This window comes from Cygnus olor, chromosome 10, assembly GCF_009769625.2.
Source record: "Cygnus olor isolate bCygOlo1 chromosome 10, bCygOlo1.pri.v2, whole genome shotgun sequence".
In the NCBI taxonomy this organism is placed as follows: Eukaryota; Metazoa; Chordata; class Aves; order Anseriformes; family Anatidae; genus Cygnus; species Cygnus olor.
In genome coordinates this window covers 17,803,286-17,822,013 of record NC_049178.1, presented here as the reverse complement: position 1 = coordinate 17,822,013, position 18,728 = coordinate 17,803,286, and the positions used below count along the sequence as shown (strand labels likewise).

General features: G+C 46.6%; 1 protein-coding gene across 27 annotated transcripts in view; it reads left to right on the top strand.

The window, feature by feature from the left end:
- FOXP1 (forkhead box P1) overlaps nt 1-18,728 on the top strand; it is a 370,950-nt gene that overhangs the window by 256,375 nt on the left and 95,847 nt on the right. For all 27 annotated transcript variants that reach the window (XM_040568521.1, XM_040568515.1, XM_040568509.1 and 24 more), the window contains one exon: nt 4,157-4,282. In XM_040568521.1, the coding sequence (XP_040424455.1) occupies nt 4,157-4,282 (126 nt within the window). The remainder of the gene's footprint in view (nt 1-4,156; nt 4,283-18,728) is intronic.

Genomic DNA, 18,728 nt, shown 5'->3' with positions numbered 1-18,728 from the left:
GCAGCATCTCAGTCGCCTCTCTGCTGTTCTGTTTTACGCAAGAAAATCTCCTTATCTCTGGTCGATTTCCTAATGGATAAGAAAACAGCTCAGGACTTCACTCACTGCGTCTTGCATTGAGATGTAGCGCAGAGCAGAATCGAGATGGCTCGGTTGGTAGCGAGCCTTTTACTGAAATCATCTTTTGAAATCCGTGTTGATAGTGACCAAAAATTGTTTGTGTCTTGCAGTTACACAAAAATTGTGGCACTCAGGAGCTGCGCTTGCCAGGGGATGCTTTTCTTTCTCTCCCTTCAGTAAGTGGGAAGATTTACCATTTGTATTGCTGTGCAGAGAGAACGATGATTGCCGATGTGGTGTGATTAGCTGCTGGGGGCCGGGATTGGCACCTGGCTGTATTTGCTCCAAAAGTCTGGCGCAGCTGTGATGGGGCTTGTAGGCACTCGGAGCAGCACGGGTGCTGAGCCTGTGCGGCTTCGGAGGCGCTCAGCATCCCTACCTGCCGTCCCCAAACGATCCCACAGCCGCCGGGACGCACAAGCCAGAGCTGCCGTGCCGCTGCCCCAGCAATTGTTCCCTTGCAGAAGTGCACGCACGTGGTGTAGGTTTCGGATGCAGTCACGAGGGATGTGTGAGAAGAGCTTGGAGATGTCGGAGCACCCGCTCGCGAGGAGAGGGCCACGTTAGCAGAGCTGCTGGCTAGCGGTAAACAGTCCTGGCACCCTTGTTTCAGGACTTGGCAGCAGCAGGAGTTGAACCGAGTCCAGCTTTACTCTCTACTGCCTGTTCAGTAAGTTGAGGACAAGGCAGATGATTAAGGAAATGTGGGGAAACTGCTACAGAAGCTTTTGGAAAGATAAGAGACTTTGGTCTCCATGTCTGACAGTCTGGCACTTTTCACTAGCGTTGAATTCACATGCAAATCAAAGGCAACATCTACTCCCACAGGAAGCTTTATTAATGTACAGGCCTGCTCGTGAATCTCCGTGCTGATGAGGGTTGTGGGACCGACTTCGCTGTCGAATTAATTTCCCCGTGCATCCCCACCAGCAGGCTGCGTGGCCGTGGTGGGGTCCCCAGGCAGCAGGAGCCGGGCTCGGGGCGGCCGCGGGCACTGCACGAAGCTGGGGGAGGCGTGGAGGCACCGCGCTGCCACGCACAGCTCTCCACAGCTTGCCCTAACTGGGATGTGCCGCCGTAACGAGGGCAGGTGTCGCTGGGCTTGAACCGGCATCGGCAAATTAATTGCACAAAGGGTCTCCAAATGAGCTTCAGGTGCTCGGCATGTAAGGGAAAAGAGGGCTAGTGCTTCCTGGAAGGAGCTAGCCGTCCTTCACACACCCCGTCAGGTGTAAGGGGTGCTGGTGAGGCTTTGGAGGGACGGGGTGAGTGTGTCGAGGTGGGAAGGGACGAGCATGGAAGGGCAGAGAGGCAGAGTGACTCGGGACCCCTCCAAAGGCGCAGTGACTGCTTGGTGCAGGCACGCAGTAAGAACCAACCTGAGCTATACACAACCTTCCTTCCGCATCTTAAACCCAAGCTCATCTGATGCTTAGGTTTTATTGCTGCCGGTTATTTATAAGCGGAAGAGCAAAATCTTGAGAGCGAAGGCACGGGAAATGCCGCTTCAGGCTGCGATCTGCTGAGCTGCCAGCTTAGCGCCGTCTCACCCGCACCTGCACCTCTCTCGTCCTCCTGATGCTGGCCCTGCCAGTCCGCGATGCTCCCTCCAGCCACTACGTCCGACTCTGCATGGGTGCGGGTGGGACTGGAGCTGGGGCAGAGCGCTGCCTGCGCCCCCCGGGAGCCTCGGCGGCGGGCAGAGCCCCCCGTGGGCATCGGGACGAGCGCCAAAGGGCTCGTGGTGGCGGCGGCCGTCCCGCCGGGCTGCACGGAGCTCGCAGCCAGCTCCAGTAGAAACCAGGCATTTCTTGCACAGCTACTTGTTCTGGGAATCTTCAAAAATTTCTGGCAGCCAATTTTAGTTGTGCAACCTCTCAGCTGCCAGAACGGATAGAATATGATCATATCACATGAAATGCATGCAGGGTCTGCTATAGCAACTGTATTTCAAAGAGACAACACATATGGTGGCTGGTTCTTTTTGGAATAATATCTATAAGTTGATGATGTTTTGTTCAAAAAGGCTGTAGCTTGAAAGGTTAGGGATGTTCTGATTGTTTAGTGTATGATTAAAGAAAGGCTTCCGTGGTTTTTTTTGGCCTATTGAATCTAATTACTGGGAACTAAAATGATCATTTGATTGCACATTTACCTGGAATTATTCTTTGGCAGAGCCAGTCTTAATAATATATAATAATATGTTGCGCTTGTACTGTATAGCGCTTCTTGTCTGAGCAACTCAGAGTGCTTTACAAGTATTCATTAATTAAATAAGCCATACAACACCCCTGTTAAGTAGGTGACTGTTTGTTGCCCATCCCTTTAAATCTTCGAGGATATTTTTCTGCTGCCTCTGCTCACCCTTGAAGATGCTTTAACAGCTAAAGAAGCTAATTCAATAGAAATTATACGTATATATTTTAGCCGTACTGAGCACTTTGTGCATAAAGGTTTCCTTTGTTGCCTTTTTGTACCCGGTAGGCTCTGGGGCCGGAGGGTCTTTGTGCCCTGTCTCCATGCTGTGCTGCGGGTGCTGCGGGTGCCGAGCTTCGGCTCTCCGGCTGCAAACGCACGATCTGATTTTACCTTGGTCGCACCAAGCCCTGCTGGACATCACATCCGCGCTTACGGGGTTTTCTGGTCCAGTGGAGGCTTGTTATCACTTCTGAAGTGAGGGCGAGTTCCTGGGGCGCTGGAAGGCCTCTTCTCGTGCTTGCCCTGGCGGGCTGGCCACCAGCGGCCGTCCCTCGGCCCCCGGGCTGCCGACGTCCCCTGGGAAGCGAGCCATGGTGCAGGCCGTGCAGCAGCCGGGCCTTACTGCGGGGTGGCAGCCCCAAGCCCACCGTCCCTCCAGCACGCGCGTTATCCTCAGTGTCAAGCCTTGCCCGGCTGCTCGGCACGGAGATGAAACACTTGGCAACTTGGAGAAGCGAGTGAAACCCGAAGCGTATCTGACTCCTTAATTAAATAGGTATTAATTAAATCACTCGGAGAGCATACACGGTAGGAGCGGGGAAGGTTTTTTCCCTCCTTCCATGTAGGCATCTTGCAAAGGGACTATTTTTCTTGTTTTACATTAATGAAGTCTTCAGCCTTCCCACTTTGCCACCTACACATGTACTGAACGTCTCCAAGGAGACCAAGAAAGCCCGAGTCCGGTGCTGGTGAATCCTTCAGGAGCCGCGGGCTGGGGTCTCGCCAGCTGAGCCTCAGCTGTGCCGCAGCCCACTGTGCAGGGACCAGCCTCTTCTTCCAGTCCCCTGGCTCGGGGCTGAGGAGGAGGTACTCGCTCCCGTTCCTGCTTTCCCCTGGGTTTCACCTCCTTGTGCTGTCTTCTCCCCACTCGATGAAGAAATAGGGCCTTGCAGAGCAGCTGGCTCCAGTGCCCAGGGCTGCTTTTCCCTCACTTTGCAAAGAAGTTTGCAGTGATCCACCACCACGTGATGCTTCGCTGGCTCTTCAGGCACCGTGTCCCTTGCCCCTTCGTCCCGTAGCTCTGCATGGTCCCTTTGCTGCTCACCCATAGCTCTCCTGCCATAGCTTTCCAGAAACTTCTCTGCCTTCCTGCGGTGCTCAGGAGAGCAGACCGTGCTATACGACTGCCCTCTTCTGTAAACCAGAACTGACCCCTGGAGAAAAGGAGTGCATAAGCGCAAAAATTAGTACGTGAGGCTGCCTGGGAGCAAACGGGGCTATGTGCAGCTCGAGGCAGAGGGCCCAAATAACCCGGCGGTGGTCACCACCGGGATCTCGGCAGTTACTCCACGTTCACACATGGAAGCTGAACTGGACGTGCTGCTGTTTTTGTCCATAGTCAAAGTGGGAATTGCATTGGGTGGATATCACCCCGTTGTGTGCGAGTGCAAAGATTGGTTTCCTGAAAGCCACTGCTTTGGGATTTCCTCCGTGGACGTGCTTTGGGAGCGGAGCGGTACCCCATGTTACCAAAGGGGTGTCTTGACCATACGCTGTGCCTGTAGCTCCCCACCTCCTGTCTGCTGCAAACTCAATTTTCCCCACTCTTTCCTCACAGGCTCTCCAGGTGGCACGGCAACTTCTACTGCAACAGCAGCAGCAGCAACAGCAGCAGCAGCAGCAGCAGCAGCAAGTTAGTGGATTAAAGTCTCCGAAGAGGAATGACAAACAGCCAGCCCTTCAGGTAAGGGAAGCTGACGTCCTTTGTGGGGGGCTCTTGCTAGTGAAAGGTGTGTGGATGCTCCCCTTTGTGAGCATTGGCATGGGACCTGCAGGAGCGCTTGGTTTTGAACCAGTTTCCTCCAGGGGGAAGTGCACAGAGCAGCTGTGGCTCGTGTAAGCAGGAGCGGAGTGGGGAACAGAGCTAGGTGCTCTTGAAAATCCTACCCACGACATATTTACAAATCTGGAGCGTGTACTTAGCATCTAGTGGGCTCGGATTATTACAAAATGGAATAGCTTTTGTTATAGTGTCAGTGCGCATAGGAGATTTGCATTAACATTTCTGTTTGATTGCTGTTCAGTGTGTAGTCTGTGTTCACTCAGACTGTTGATTTGCTGTGTCAAGGATATTGGGAAAATATTAGGATGTCATCAATGTGGTTTTTTTTTCCCTTTTATTGTCTGCTGATTTATGGACATCTTCAGAAATAAAATCCAAATATTATCAGGCTTTGCGCTGTTATGAATTCAGAAAGCTAAAACCAATATAGCACTCCCAAACAGAAGATGTATGCACACATATGTGGCTTTGGAGTACATTCTGCTAGTCTTGTGGGATAAATCACAGGAGTTAAAGACAAGGAAGAACTATTAGATCATGTATCACATTTTCCTTTTTTTCTGTTGCTGTTCTAGTGTTAGAAATCCCAAGTGATGGTGGGACCGCTATTATTTTCCTTCAGACGGTTTTCCATAACAAAGCACACACTCAGGAACTTTCCACTTTAATTCCATCCTCTTGCTCCAAGTAATACCGCTTGTATAAATACTGAGTCAGTCCCTTGCCTTGCCTCGTGTTCACACTCCTCAAACATCTGAGATACTAACATGTACTTGCCAGTTTTGGCAAATTGTATGTATCTAGTTCTTTATATGTTTCGTAAACCAGCACTTCTAGACCCTTGACCACTTTGCTGGCTTGCAGCTGGTTATTGCTTTTATTATTGCACTCTTTGCAATTGCAGCGTGTCACTCTGGTTTTGATAATAAGTTACTGAACACAGCAGCTCAGTTGCAGTCATACAGAACCCTGTAGCTGGGACATTTATCTTATCTTGCTGTTCTATATCTGATGCTTCAGCCTCTGTAGCCCCAAATTCTTTCTTTTTTTTTTTTTTCAGTTGTTGTCATAGCACATTGTCAAATTCATGTCTGTTTTGCTCTTTCTGATTTTTTTTTTTAGTTTGATATACTATCACCATGAGTTCCCTGACAGCATTGCTGCCTCTCTTTCCTTTTATATGTGCTTCAGATTATTTTCCTCCAGAAATACAGATCCTAGACTCTTTAAATATGTAGTAGAAGATGGAAGGTAAAGCTAAAATCACTAAAGGCCTTGACAGTCAAGCTAGAGGACCTGATCCTGTGGTCCTTACACAAATAAAGCTCACCGTGACTTCAAGGGGAGTTTTGCCTAAGTGAGGAATATCTATTAACTGCAGCCCTTGGCCCGGCGAGGGCAACTTCTAGCTTTTGTGTAGTGATTTCATCTTCAAAGCATTCTGCAAATACTGATCTCCAAAACATCCCCAGAAGGAAAGTCTGATAAGTAAGTAGCATTATCCCAGTTCTGGACAGGGAAACTGAGGGAAGCAGGTTAAGTGACTTGCTTAGGATCACAGAGGGAATTGGTTTTAGAGGTAGGATTAAGATTCATGAGTTCCTGGCTCCCACCCCCGTGCTCAGGCTGCTGGACAACACCTCACACTTTATAGCTGAGCTATTATTCTTTTGGAAAGTATGAAGCATTTTGTCACTGGGCAAATATACGTTTTATTGGCAGTGTAGAGTGCCATAATCCAAACTGTTACATTAATGCTTTCAAAAATATTTTATTTGGTAAATCCATAGCTGATCCATATGCCTTTTAATAGACTCTTCCACTGGGGACATTTTTAATGAGAGATTGTGCTGGCTAGGTCCAGTGTCAGGTACTAAAAGAAGTGCTTTGTTGTGCAGATGTCTTAAGAATAGCTCCAGAGGATGAAATATGACTGTGTTGACCTTTCAGCTGTGAGCTTATTTGTCAGGATTCAAATAAGTTGAAAGGATCAAACCAAACAGTTTCCGTAGTCAGACTGGGAATTGTGTTGCAGAGGTCAACAGTGAAGGCCACATCGCGGATTCCATAACATAGCCAATTGTTGGTACGTATTAAAGTACTGGAGCAGCTCCTGCAGTCAGAGACACAATTAAAATTCTAATTTATTAATGTATACAGAGAGCTGGCCCAGCCTGTCACTCACTGATTCAAATGACTGCCCAGTCTTTTTTTTTTTTTTTTTCTCCTCACTCCTGGAGCTTTTGCGGTCTTAAACGTACTGGAAGTCCTCTTGAATATAACAGACCTCGAGTGCATCCGTAGAATGCGATGTATGACTGAAAGGAAATCACGACGCTTGGGTTAGGATTTTTGAGTAAAACTGCACACACACAAACACCCACAGCCCCGACGTCTGATCACACCGCGCTGACGAGGCAATACCCGTTCTGACAGTATGTAGAATAAATACCGAGGGTGGTGGAAACGCGCCCATTTTTCGAAAATTTGCTTGAATAATGAACCAAGCCGTTTTTGCACGTCGTTAATATATATCGGTCTCGCTGGACAGCCCCAGCAGTTAGCAGATCTGTATTTTTTCCCGACAAACAGACTTTGTGCATAGCAAGAACACCGTAGCCATCACCTAACTCTGCCGTCTCCTGTGCTTGGCCAGCTCCAGTGAGAAGCTCCATGCCATGTGTGGTGGGGAGCTGTGTTTGTGTGACGCCAGGGACGGGATGCCCTTCACCCAGGGTCGGTTCTCCCAGTAAGATGGCCCCGGGGCCCTGTGGGGCCGCGGTGCTGGAGCGTGGCGTGGGGAGAGCCCCGTCCGTCGCGGGCTCAGCCATTTAACGCTGGTTGGCAAGCTTTGTCATGTAAACCCAACTGGCACAAACAGGTGTGGAGAATTAATCTAGTATAGCTGTGTAGCTAATCTGTTATCGCCTCGTGGATAATTTCCTATATTCCCTCTTTATTCACTGATCAAATAGCCACGGTGCTTAAATACGTGCTGGCATCCTGTGGCCTTGCTGGGGCGGGGTGCCTTGAATGGCATTTACGTGACAATGGGCTCCGGCCATCGTCTTTGGGACCTCTTGACCTTGATAACGGTACCTGGAGATCTGCTTTTAGCAAATTTCGAGATACATAGCTATAAGAACTTGGACGCAGGAGTAGAGATGTGCTCTGCTGATAGTTGAAAAAAATAAATCTCCAAATACACGATGACTCACATTTTGAGCCTATCTCACACTGCTGTGCTTTATATTTGGCAGTGACCTCCAGTTTCACAGCCTGATGACACAAACAAAAGAAAATTGAAAGTTAAGGAATGGATTTAGTAACAGCAATTGGGAAAAGAATATAAGAAATATCAAACCTACAAAAATCACTTGAAGTGGAAAAAGGCTAACGCACAGTTGATAATATATTTGCCATAGATGTTAGATCTCCTTGAAACTGTAAAACAAATAATTTAGCAGGCCAGGTATGCTTAGGTTTTTGAGAATTTGCACATTTTTCCTGGCCAAGATAAATACGTCTTTGTATTAATAGATGTATTGATTAAAATTTGCAGCTTTAATTGCTGATGCTCTTAACGATTATTCATTTTCGTTTTTCAAGCATTTTAGTTGTTGGCAGGAACACACAGATTGGAAACAAATCAAGAGACACATTTTCTCCCAAGAAAGTAAAAGTGCATGTGTGTTTTGGCAATACTAAAAATACAATTTTTTTTAAAGACGTAAATGTTGTGTGTTGCATTGAGCTGTTGGTTACTGGACTGAAAACAGATTTAGGACGTCCAAGTCAGTATCTTGCAATTGAAACCGATCACTTGACTTTTTTATGTGATTAAATGAGATTTGTTGTTTTAGAGTAACCTGTGTGTGTTTGGAGAGAAGAAATAATGAAATTACTAAGATGGAAACTTTCGTTTTCTGTTGACAAAACAGAAAATAAATCTTCCCTTTAAGTCATGGCCAAGGAAAGAATTTGGGTTTCTTTCAGGTTTTCAGGGTGAGACTGGGGGAGGCGGAGGGGACAGAGCTGTCTTCGCCTTTGCATACTGGTGCTTTTTAAAGCAGGCTTTTGGCTGGGCTTTTGTAGAATTTAATTTGCATGCTGCAATATCCTATATTTCTTTTCAGTATCTTGAGCAAGAGATAGATAAGAGGAAGAGGAAAAATCACAAGAGCAGGGTAATCTGCTGTAGCTTGTTGTTTTGGGCAATTACTGTTTTTTATGAAATTAGAAAGTGTTCACTTGGAAACGTACTTAACACTGAAAGGTGAAGGGAAGGGTACTCTGTTTCACTTGGAGCACAGAAGGAACAGGGTACGTAGCCTCGGGTTTTACGCACGTTGTACCTTTTTACATAGCAGTAAATTGAACAACTGGTAGAGAAATTATGCCTCAGCAGATGATTTGGAAGGGGAAAAACATTTGCAAGCATATTTATTGTATTTGTATGAGTATCTGTTTCACAAACACGTGAGTTTGTCTGAGTTTGGCCTCAGTCAAGGCAGTGGAAATTCTGCCACCAACTCTAGTTGGGTTGAGATTTCACTTCTGCAGCACTTAAATAGTTCGCCTATGAAAATTTTACTTGAGTCCTTTTTTTTTTTCTTTTGACTTTAGATATAAAGCAAAGTTGAGCTGAGCTTTGCTGGTTTCTGCTGAAGGACCTTTAGCTCTTTATTTTTCCTCCTAAGCCCAATTATAGGTATTAGTCAGTCCTTGGAATATGCCTGTGAAGTGCTAATATCATCAACCCCAAAACGTAACAAAATCTGAGTCAGGTCCTCAAAATTACACGATCAGCTTGAAAATTTTGATGCTAAGGGTTTTTTTTTTTGTTGTTATTGTGGTTTTTTTTTCAGTGAAACCTGGAGGCCTTTTTTTGCCACCCTTTTAGATTTTTTAAAACCTCGAGTATTCAGATTTTCCAGCTTTTCAACCTGAGCAGAAAGGTGACAGACACACTTGTTTTTCTGCCTATGATAGTGCTGGAAATACACGATTCCAAAAAACGGTGGCTTCTAGGAAACCAGCCACGGTGAGAGCTGGCAGTGTGAGAAATGTGAGCAAATACGGCTCTTCTCTCACAACCGTGCAGATGGAGGCAGGGGACATCGAGTGGCTTGTCTGAGGTCGGAGTGGGGAGCTCCTCAGGGCCCTTCGGGTGCCAGGCTCCATGGGGCCTGTAGGCCCGGCGTCTGCGTGCTGTAGAGGAGCTGGCGTCCTCTGGCTCTCTGTCCTGCCAGAGCACCCCAAAAAAGATTTTCCAGCACGTTTCTGCTTTTACATGAAGCGTTTACCTTTTAAAAAAGGGGATTCCTGACCAGGTTGCCAGGTAAGAGGGCTCGCTGTGCCCGAGCATGGCCTGGGTGTTATAGCTACATCGTGGAAGGGGAAAACAAATGAAACATTCCTGACTGGTCAGAACTGTGTAAATTGCTGACAAAATGACACATGTAATTAAGAGTGCTCCTGCCATTTTACCTTGTGGTTTACACCTACAGTGTTGAAAAAAGAGAGTGACTCCCACCTCGCTAATTACCATTATCACTGAAATGGTAGGGTTTGAGTCATTAGTTCCATGTGCATTTAATTAGAGGAAGGCTGAAATTGGATTTAACTTATTACTTTTTCATGGATCACTTTCTTGTCATCACTTCAAATTGGATTGCAGCCCCAGGTAACTAATTATGAGCGCCACAGGATCAAGAGTGAAAAAAGGTAATTAGGAATAACACTGTTGGACCCTTGCTGCTAGTCCACTTGTGCTTGGGAAGAAATGAGAGCCGTATTTTGTAGTATTACAGATCAGGGAGTTAAAGGTATGCACTATTGCTAGGAATCATGGGAGCCTGCCCCCCTCCTATAGCGGTTTATATGATGTACAGCTGGGTTGAAGATGTTATATCGACATGGTTCCACAATCAGCTCCTTAATACCTAGATTAAACTTGTAAAAGCAACAGATTGGTTGTAGGTATGAGGCATCTCAACAACTGTGTAGTCAGGGGTCCTTACGAGCGTGATTGCAGCAAAGCTGTCAAGGCACTTTTGAGCCATGGTACAGAGCGATTTAAGTACAGCGAGTTGGAATTGATAACAAATTAATGAACATATTAATGATCCGAAAAGATCGTTCATATCTGACCGGGAGATAAATCAATCAGGAGAACAACGGTGAGGCTGATGATGTGTACGTCAGGAATTTAGCTGCCACTGCTGCTGTGATAAAATCAGGACATCGCTTTTCTTTTGTTTGCTGGAGAGGTTCCTTTTTCTTTCCGTTTTTGTAGGGAAGGCTCGGTTAGTTGGTTTGTCCTTTTTTTTTTTTTTTTTCCCCCGGTGTGTCTTTTTTGATCTAGTAGATCTGATTGCCAAGTTCTGCTTTCTTCAGAAAATACTTTAAAACAAATTGTTTTATTTCCATGTGCAGAACAGAATTCAGAACTGCAAGTAATCAATTTTATTGACACAGTCTGGAAAAAAATGTTGATGAGAGTTCAAGGATGTGAAAAGATTGAAATTTCAAAGTACCCAACACTGAGTGTAGGAAAATTTCAAAAGTAATTTCATTAAGTGAAGAAATCTATTGTGTTGGGATCTCTGAGAGGAAAGTCTGCTCGAGGACCTAATGATATTGCAAGGAGGTTGCACAGCTGATTTTTGCCTTTAAAAGAGGAAAGTTTCTTAATTTCTCTAAGCAGTGAATCACAGTTTAAAGGCTAACACAATTTCCTTAGGTTGTTTGAAATGGCTCTTAATGCTCTGTTAATGTAGGCAAATATTTGTGACTCAGTGTTGGGTAAGTGATGCTTGCTCATTATTTCCTGATGCAAGCAAAGTGTAGGAAATTATGTGAACACCACGCAGAGATGCTAAATAGACTTAAGAGTAACAAAACTCGGTTACAGAAATTAAGTCTTCCTCATTTAGCCTACATTACAAAATAAATCTAGAGATTAAAAGGTATTACCTTTAATACAGAAAAAGAGAATCTCTTTTAATACATCTCAAATTGATTTACAATTTTTATACATAATGTTCATCCGTGGTTGAAAAGGGGGCATCCTGAGGTCAAGTGATGTAGTGTTTCCATTTTTCCATATGAGTCTTACTGTGTGTGATAAAAGCAAACTCCTTTATTTTGTAAGTCTGCAGGAATTTCTGATGAAGTGCAGAGGTCACTTTTCTGTCAATTTGAGTAGGCAGCATTTTTGAACTACTGTTTTTTCCCCCCTCCTCCTACAAACCGTGGCACTGCTCTGACACACACACACATGCGCGCGCGCTCTCCGAGCTCTCCAATCTGCAACTTATTAGTGCGCAGCACTGGAGCCTGTCCAGCGGTTAGAAAATTTCCTGAAGCCTGGAATAACAGCAGTGGGTGCAAGTGCCATCGAACAGAAGTGACAACGAGGGGCAGTCCGGCCCGCCTGGCACCGTGCCTGGGCTGGGAAACCAGCTGAGATAGGAGAACGCAGCAAGATTGACGCGGTGCATCTGGGAAATGCTCAAAAAGTTTGCTTCTTGAAAAAATTACCTTCTGTGATCGTAAGACATCGTCTGTTTTCCTGCAGATATTGTTTATAACAGGGTTTTCAAGCACTTGTCAAATAACCAGGAGTGAAGGAAACAGGCTAAAAATCTCTTACCGTTCAGATGAGTCCTGGTGTAATTGGAAAAAACAAACTCTCGTAATAGAAATCTGCAGCTTCCCAAGTGAAATGGTGCCTGCGAGAAGGAGAAAAGGAAACGATTAGTCAAAAGCAGCACTGCAAGGAGTTGTCGGAGGTGGCCGCGGCAATGGCGGTGGGAGGAGGAAGGCTGGGGCAGTGTGCGCATCCGTGTAATTACGGTCGCGGGGAGGTGAAGTCATACCTAGGGACTGTTTGGTGCGTTGCTTAGCTTTTGTTTCTGAGCTGTGAGATCATGGGCAAAATATTATAAACATATCATGGCTATAGCTTGCTTGTGTAACAAAAGATCAGGAACTTTTATTAAGTTTGTTTTCCTTGTCATATTGTAGAAATTTATTATGTGTACTGTGTATATTAGAAACAGATTCGGGTAATTCTGTCTAAATGAAGTCATCCCAGCTATTTCCAGACTGTCTGTTTTTGGTTGTGAATAATTTTCATACATCAGATGGTTGTCATATTTAGTCGCTCTCTACATTCTAAATAGGACGTATCCCATTTTGAACTTCCACGGACCGGAGCAGCCCTCACGCCTAAGGCTGCCTCGGCCGCGGGGCTGCGCTCGGGCTGCCTGGAGGCGACGGGGCTGAACGACAGCAGCAGGGCTGGTGGCTCTCAGCATTGCGCGGGGAAGAGCCTGCCAGACACCTATTTCAGCTTGTCCCTTTGTGTTCACACTTGGCAACAAGTATGTTGAAAAAACGGGAAGGAAAAAGTACCATATATCAACACTCTTCTAGGTTAAAAGAAGCTCTTCTCTCAAAGAATGCATACTTTTTTTTCATTGTAACACAAGTGTGTTTAAATGTTTAATGTTGAAATTTAAATCATACACACATCTACATATCAGCTGAACTGCTGTGACTTTTTTTTCATTTTAATCCTTGCAGCAGAGTTTCCTTAGTCAGCGTGGTGAGGCTCTCTGGTGCTCCTTGTGCACCAGCCCAGAGGTGTATGCGCTGGAGAAATCTGCAGCGATGATCACAGAGCAGAATTTTGCCCTGAAACCGTCAACTCAAGAAATACTTGAGTTATAGCAATTTGCTTTAAAAAAAAAAAAAAAAAAAAAAAAGAGCAAGGGAGACAGAGAAGAAGGCATTTTGATCTAGCTTGTGTGAGCAGAGGAGAGCAGCTGTTTGCCTCATGTGTTTAAATCTCTAGAGCTAATATTGAAGGTTCAGGGCAACAAGTGCAACATATCAGAATAAGCAGAAACTTAGAAACTAAAACCAGTGAAACAATTGGGAGTGCGTTTGAATTTGGCTGTGGAGCTTGACAGTTTTACAGCTGTGTAGTTAGGTTGGCAAAATACTTTGTGGTGTGTGCAAAGGAAAAAATATTGCGTTGCTGAAATGTTCTTATATTCCCAGTAAATGTAATCTGCCTTTTATAAATTACTAATCTGTTTAAGGTGTAACATTAATGGCGCATAATCTGAGTTCAGTGAAAGCCTAGAAAATGGAAGTAGACTGAAGGCACAAGAAAGAAATGTACTTTGCGTCAAGATGAAGTTCGATGAAGCATAGAGAAGATGGAATAGATTATTAAATAAACTTTGAGAGAAGATGGGAAAGGCACCGAAATCTCTCATTTTGAAAGGAATTAGTTTACTTGATTATATGCAACTGTATCACACTCAGGAAAGTATAAGACAAATGAAAGCAAAACAAAATTTAATTGAGCTATTATTTTGCAGACTTTGGCTCCGTTTCAGACAGCCTAATCAAATTGTGCTTTGCTCAAATAACTAATGTTAAATGCAGTCTACCAACAGATGTTTAAACAGAGACTAATTGGAAAATCTACATCCTGGCTTTAGCGTGTCTAGCTGAAAAAATTTGGAAATTGTGTGGCGAGGGGAGGCAGGGGACGGCCAGGAGGACGTCAGGTGGTGCTGGGGCTGCTCCCTGGGCGCGGGGAGCCAGGGGTGCCCGCGCCGGAGCCGCCGAGGTCGCGGATGCTGGAGCTCGGTACCGGTGGCCGCTCGGAAAACCGTCCTCGATCGCCTTACGTCACCGGAGTCACGTTGCAGCTCCATAGATCATGCCATATACCAGTGTGTGCGGAGTAAGTAGCGCGGCGAGGCACGCTGATGGAGGATTTTTAAAGTGGTCTGTGTGGTTATTAAACCTTTCTTGCCAGTCCTTTCACTTACGGCTTGGACTTTTTGAGCAGTAGGGATTCAAATAATACCTTGCTGTGGTTTAAGTTATTAACCTGAGTGGCATATCTCAATTCTGAGCCTTTTGCTGCGTAGCTGTGCAGCCAAGCAGACCTCTTTGATGTGTTGCGGCACTGGGCGCAGGTGGGGCCAGATTTCTCCCAGGTTTAAGTGACAGCCACCAGGGTGTGCGCTGGAGCTGAGGCGTCCCACGGAGCTGGGTTTGGTTTCCTGCGTCTGGTGGTGCACCAAAGTCACTCCACTAGCACCAGTGTGATCCGTTCTGGTTTGTTCAGTGGCAGTGAGCAGACCCACAGTGATTTCTTGGTAGGATATTTGTTTTTGTGCACTGGCTGCTCACCAAGACCTAAGGCCCAAGTGATATTCATGGTTTGTGCTGGGGCAGGGGGCTTCAGGGGCTGCTTCTGGTTGTTGGCAGCTGTTCCAGCTCATGGAGAGAAGGACAGCTCACGTTTTCAATTCGTATTTTGAGGATTGAGGCAAAGTCAGTTGTTCAGTGTGTAAGGTGCAGCCACAGAGTCCTCAAGCAAGAGGCAAAAATCAGAAAAACCTGTGTGAAATTTCCCACCTTTCCTTGGAAATAAATAGAAAAGAATCTAAAGGAGCATTTGGTCTCCCGGTAGCTCAGATAAGTGTGCCGGGAGATGCCAGTCGCCGACCCAGCCTGTTGGTCTGTAGCCACGGCACAAACTCCATCACACGGATCCTCTTGGTGTTGCTGCAGGACGGCTGTGCTGTCCCCGGTGTCACCGGCTGTGCTGTTAATTGGTGAGCCCCCAGCCTCATCCCCCCGTGAGCTCCTGGGGCCAAAGCAGCAGCCTGGCACCCTGAAGCTGGCTTGTGCCCCGTGTCCCTGTTTCGTGAGGTCTTTCTTCTGCGGGGAGCGATGGTGGCACACGGGAGGCCTGCCCTCACGTGTCTCAGGGCAGCAGCTCCTCGGCTTAGTGCTGGTGTTCTCCAGGCTTACCGTGCAGCACGGAACGGGAAGTAGCCAACCCGAGTGTAAAAAAAAAAAATAAATGCACTTATATATATATATATATATATTTCCAAATTTACCAATTGGAACTCTACAAAAGACAGATTATATTTTATGGCTTGTAAACAGCAGGGCAGATATTTCAGGAGAACTGCAGACAGCTGTAATTTTGTGAATGTGCACAAATTACTTGGAAAACAAATATTCCTCTGCCTACACAGCTGTATTCACCACTGCGGACCAGAATACCTTTTGCATGATGCTCACGCCTGGTTCCGCGGAATATAATAATGCTCAAATGAATAAAGTGCGATTTGAAAGCGAAGTCAGAATTAATGCGCTCCGTGGCAACCTGTCTCGCTGGCTGGGGATAAAGCACAGGAGGAGAAGCAGGAGCTAACGGGAGCGTTTAGTGCTGGGGGCTGCGCGGGGCTGGGGGCTGCCTCGGCCCCTTTCCCCCTTTGGTCTGCCCCCGGGAGGGCCGGCAGCACGGCCACTTGTGTCATGGGTTCTGTGCTGGCGGTTCCTTGTTTGTCCTTTTGTCGCGTGATAAGGAGGTGTAAAAGGAAAGTGTGAATAACGAGAGGGGAAGGCAAAGAAAATCCCCCAAAGTAAAAACAAGGCCAAGCAAGAACAAGTAAAGCACGAGTTGGCAAGAGCCAAAGGCCTCGCATTGATTTTACTTTTAACTTCTGTGTTTATTCAAAGGCTGTGGATACAGGTTAACTTCCTTTGCTCAATATTTATTGCTACGTTACTTGTCTTAGACTGGAACAATGAGCACTTTGTTGATTGGGTTAAAAGATTGTCCCATTTTACTCAGTCTCCTGCATCTCTCCCCGTACCTGCAGGTTTTAAGCAGTTTATTTTAATTTCAGATTTCTAACCCTCCGTCGCGACTCGCTGCTGTGCCACCAGCAGCAGCACTTGAGGGACTCTTGTTCGGCTTCTCAAAGCGGACCATTAGCTTCTGTGAATCCTGACCTTCCTTGGTGGTGTCACACCTCGCGGATTCGGAGCGGGATAAGCATGTTAAAGGGGAGGGGAGCTATCAGGTGGGTTATTCTTCATCAGGAAAGGTGGTAGAAATATTCTGCGAAAGAATTAAAACAAGGAGGGAGAAAGCTGTGGTGGCGATGGTTGCCCTTCTGTTTGACAGCCGTCCTGGGTGCTGCCCAGATGAATTGGCACATGAGTGAGTACCTCCCAGTGGGCAACTGCTAACCCTTGAGCAGCCTCATTGAGCAGAAAATCCATGGAGTTACCGTACAGCAAAAGCCGACCGTGCTGGTTTCACCCTAAGCTAGCGATGGGCATGATTTCGGTGCCCAAAGCCCACCCCGGACAAGCCCCCAGGCTGCAGTGGTGGGAAAGTGGCCCCCAAATATTGAGGATTTCTTGGGGACCAGGAGCATTAGCATAACGCTGAACATAGCCAAGGTATTTTTAAGTCCCGTTGCGCACAGCTGACCCTCCAGGGGAAGGTATGTTTATGGCTTCCATCGCTGTTATTTTTTCCTTGCGCTCGTTGCTTGGAAAGCGTGCTCATTTTGAGTCCTCCGCTCAGCTGTGTCTACTGCGAAGAAAAAACAGAACGATTTCTTCTGGGAGAGCCCCACAGTGGACGCATCAGAGCAGCAGTGACAGCTGCAAAATTGTTTTGTTGGTTTGTTGCTAATTCGGCAGGAGTGAGCGGAGGGGACCACCCTGTCTTAAAAAAAAATAAAAGGAGGGAAAGAAAAACAAAACCAAACCAAAAAACACTTTCAGTTTTTAACTTTGATTTTGCTGAAAAAAGCAAAACAAAAAAAAGAAAAAGCCATGAGCAGCCTTATGCCTGGGATGGGATGATACAGCAATCATGGGGGCACTTTTTATTTCTGGTTGCTTTCGCCACACACCTGTAGGATGCCCTTTCTTTTGCTTCTGTGCTTTGCCACCAAAGTGCTTCCATTTGCTAGCGCCAGGAAATTGAATTTCCTAACGTGCCTCTCAAGCCAGAGCAGTTACAGCAGCAGAGGTGTTGCGGATGGCTCACGTGTGAGCAGTTCAGGCTGGAGCAATTGGTACGGGGCCGTGCTGGGGTGCGGGAGAGGAGGGATAATTGCCCATGTTCTTGCGGGGACCTGGCTGAGAGCGCGTTGTCTGCGGGCAGGTTAGGAAGGAATGGGAAATGAACCAGGGTGGGGACCCGGCAGGCTCTCCTGGCGGCGACTGCTGCACTCAGCGAAGCACCCGCAGCTCCCAAACCACCCAGCCGTGCCCACAGCACCCTCGTTTTGTAATATCGTCAGGTCTGGGGCCAGTTACGTGCATTTTAAGGTCATTTTATTCTGCTGCTGTCCCCAGAGTGACGCGCGCCCTCGGGTCTGATCATTCAGCCCAGCCCCGTGAGAAGCCCCCGATGAGTGGTTGAATAGTGCAGGGCTGCACGTGCTAAAGATAGAAATATTAAAAAAAAAAAATTACTCCTCCCCCAAAATCTCACTGTATTTTTTTTATCTCCTCGCCTATGTACATTTAAAGAAAAAAGTTAAAAAGAAATCCCAGCTCTGCATTGTTAGCGTAGTGTCGCGAGCCAGATTGTACTACAGAGCGCACTGATGGGTCTTCCCCTGAGGTATGGAAAGATCTATGTGTGCTAAGCAGGTGTTTTCATTTGTTTAATTGGAGCTGAGTTTAGCACAATATTACAGATAAATGAATTACACATGTTCAGTAATTCATAGAAAGTGATCGTTGTTTTGCTTAGACGCTTGTCTTCAGATCCAGGTTCACAGAGATAGCGTGCTGGCAAACACGGACAGGGGTCCTGCTAGAAAAAATTGTAAGAAGCGTGCATACGTGAGGAAAGCGTGAAGTCTGGTTGCTAAAACAGCAATAACTGTTCTGTCTTTGTTTAAACCATAATGCTGAAAATTTCAATAGGATCCTGTTCTGATAAAGTGAAAAAGAGCCCCAGTGCCTGTGTCAGGCATCTCTGGCATCGCTGGGGATGCCAGGGCATGGTCCCCGGCCTCTGGGGCTTCTTGGGCGTGCGGCACTGAGATCGGAGGGCTGTGCCACTGCTGGTAGCCTTGCCGGGTCTCCCAGCAGTGCCAGCAGCAGCAGGACTGGAGGTTTCCCCCAAAAACATCAGAGCTCCGACCCGACGCAGCGCATGCGGGAGCCCACGGGGCAGTTTGGAGGTGCTGCCTTTCAAAGGACAAGCAAAGCTGGTCACTTGTTACAGCCTCTCTCGTGGCTTTGAGTACTCCTGGCCCTTGGCCAGCTTCCAAATGGGTAATTACATTGAACTTACCCAAATTTCCTCTGCAGATTCAATTGTAAACTATTTTCTCGCTCTCTCCTGCCAGTGTTGTATATAACCGTGCTGCGCAGCATTAAACAACTGTCACACGCAGCTCCAGAGGCTGTTGGATTTCAGGCACAGAAAGTAAAAGGTCATAGCAAAACTCGTGCTGAATTTTAGAGAAAGTATCGA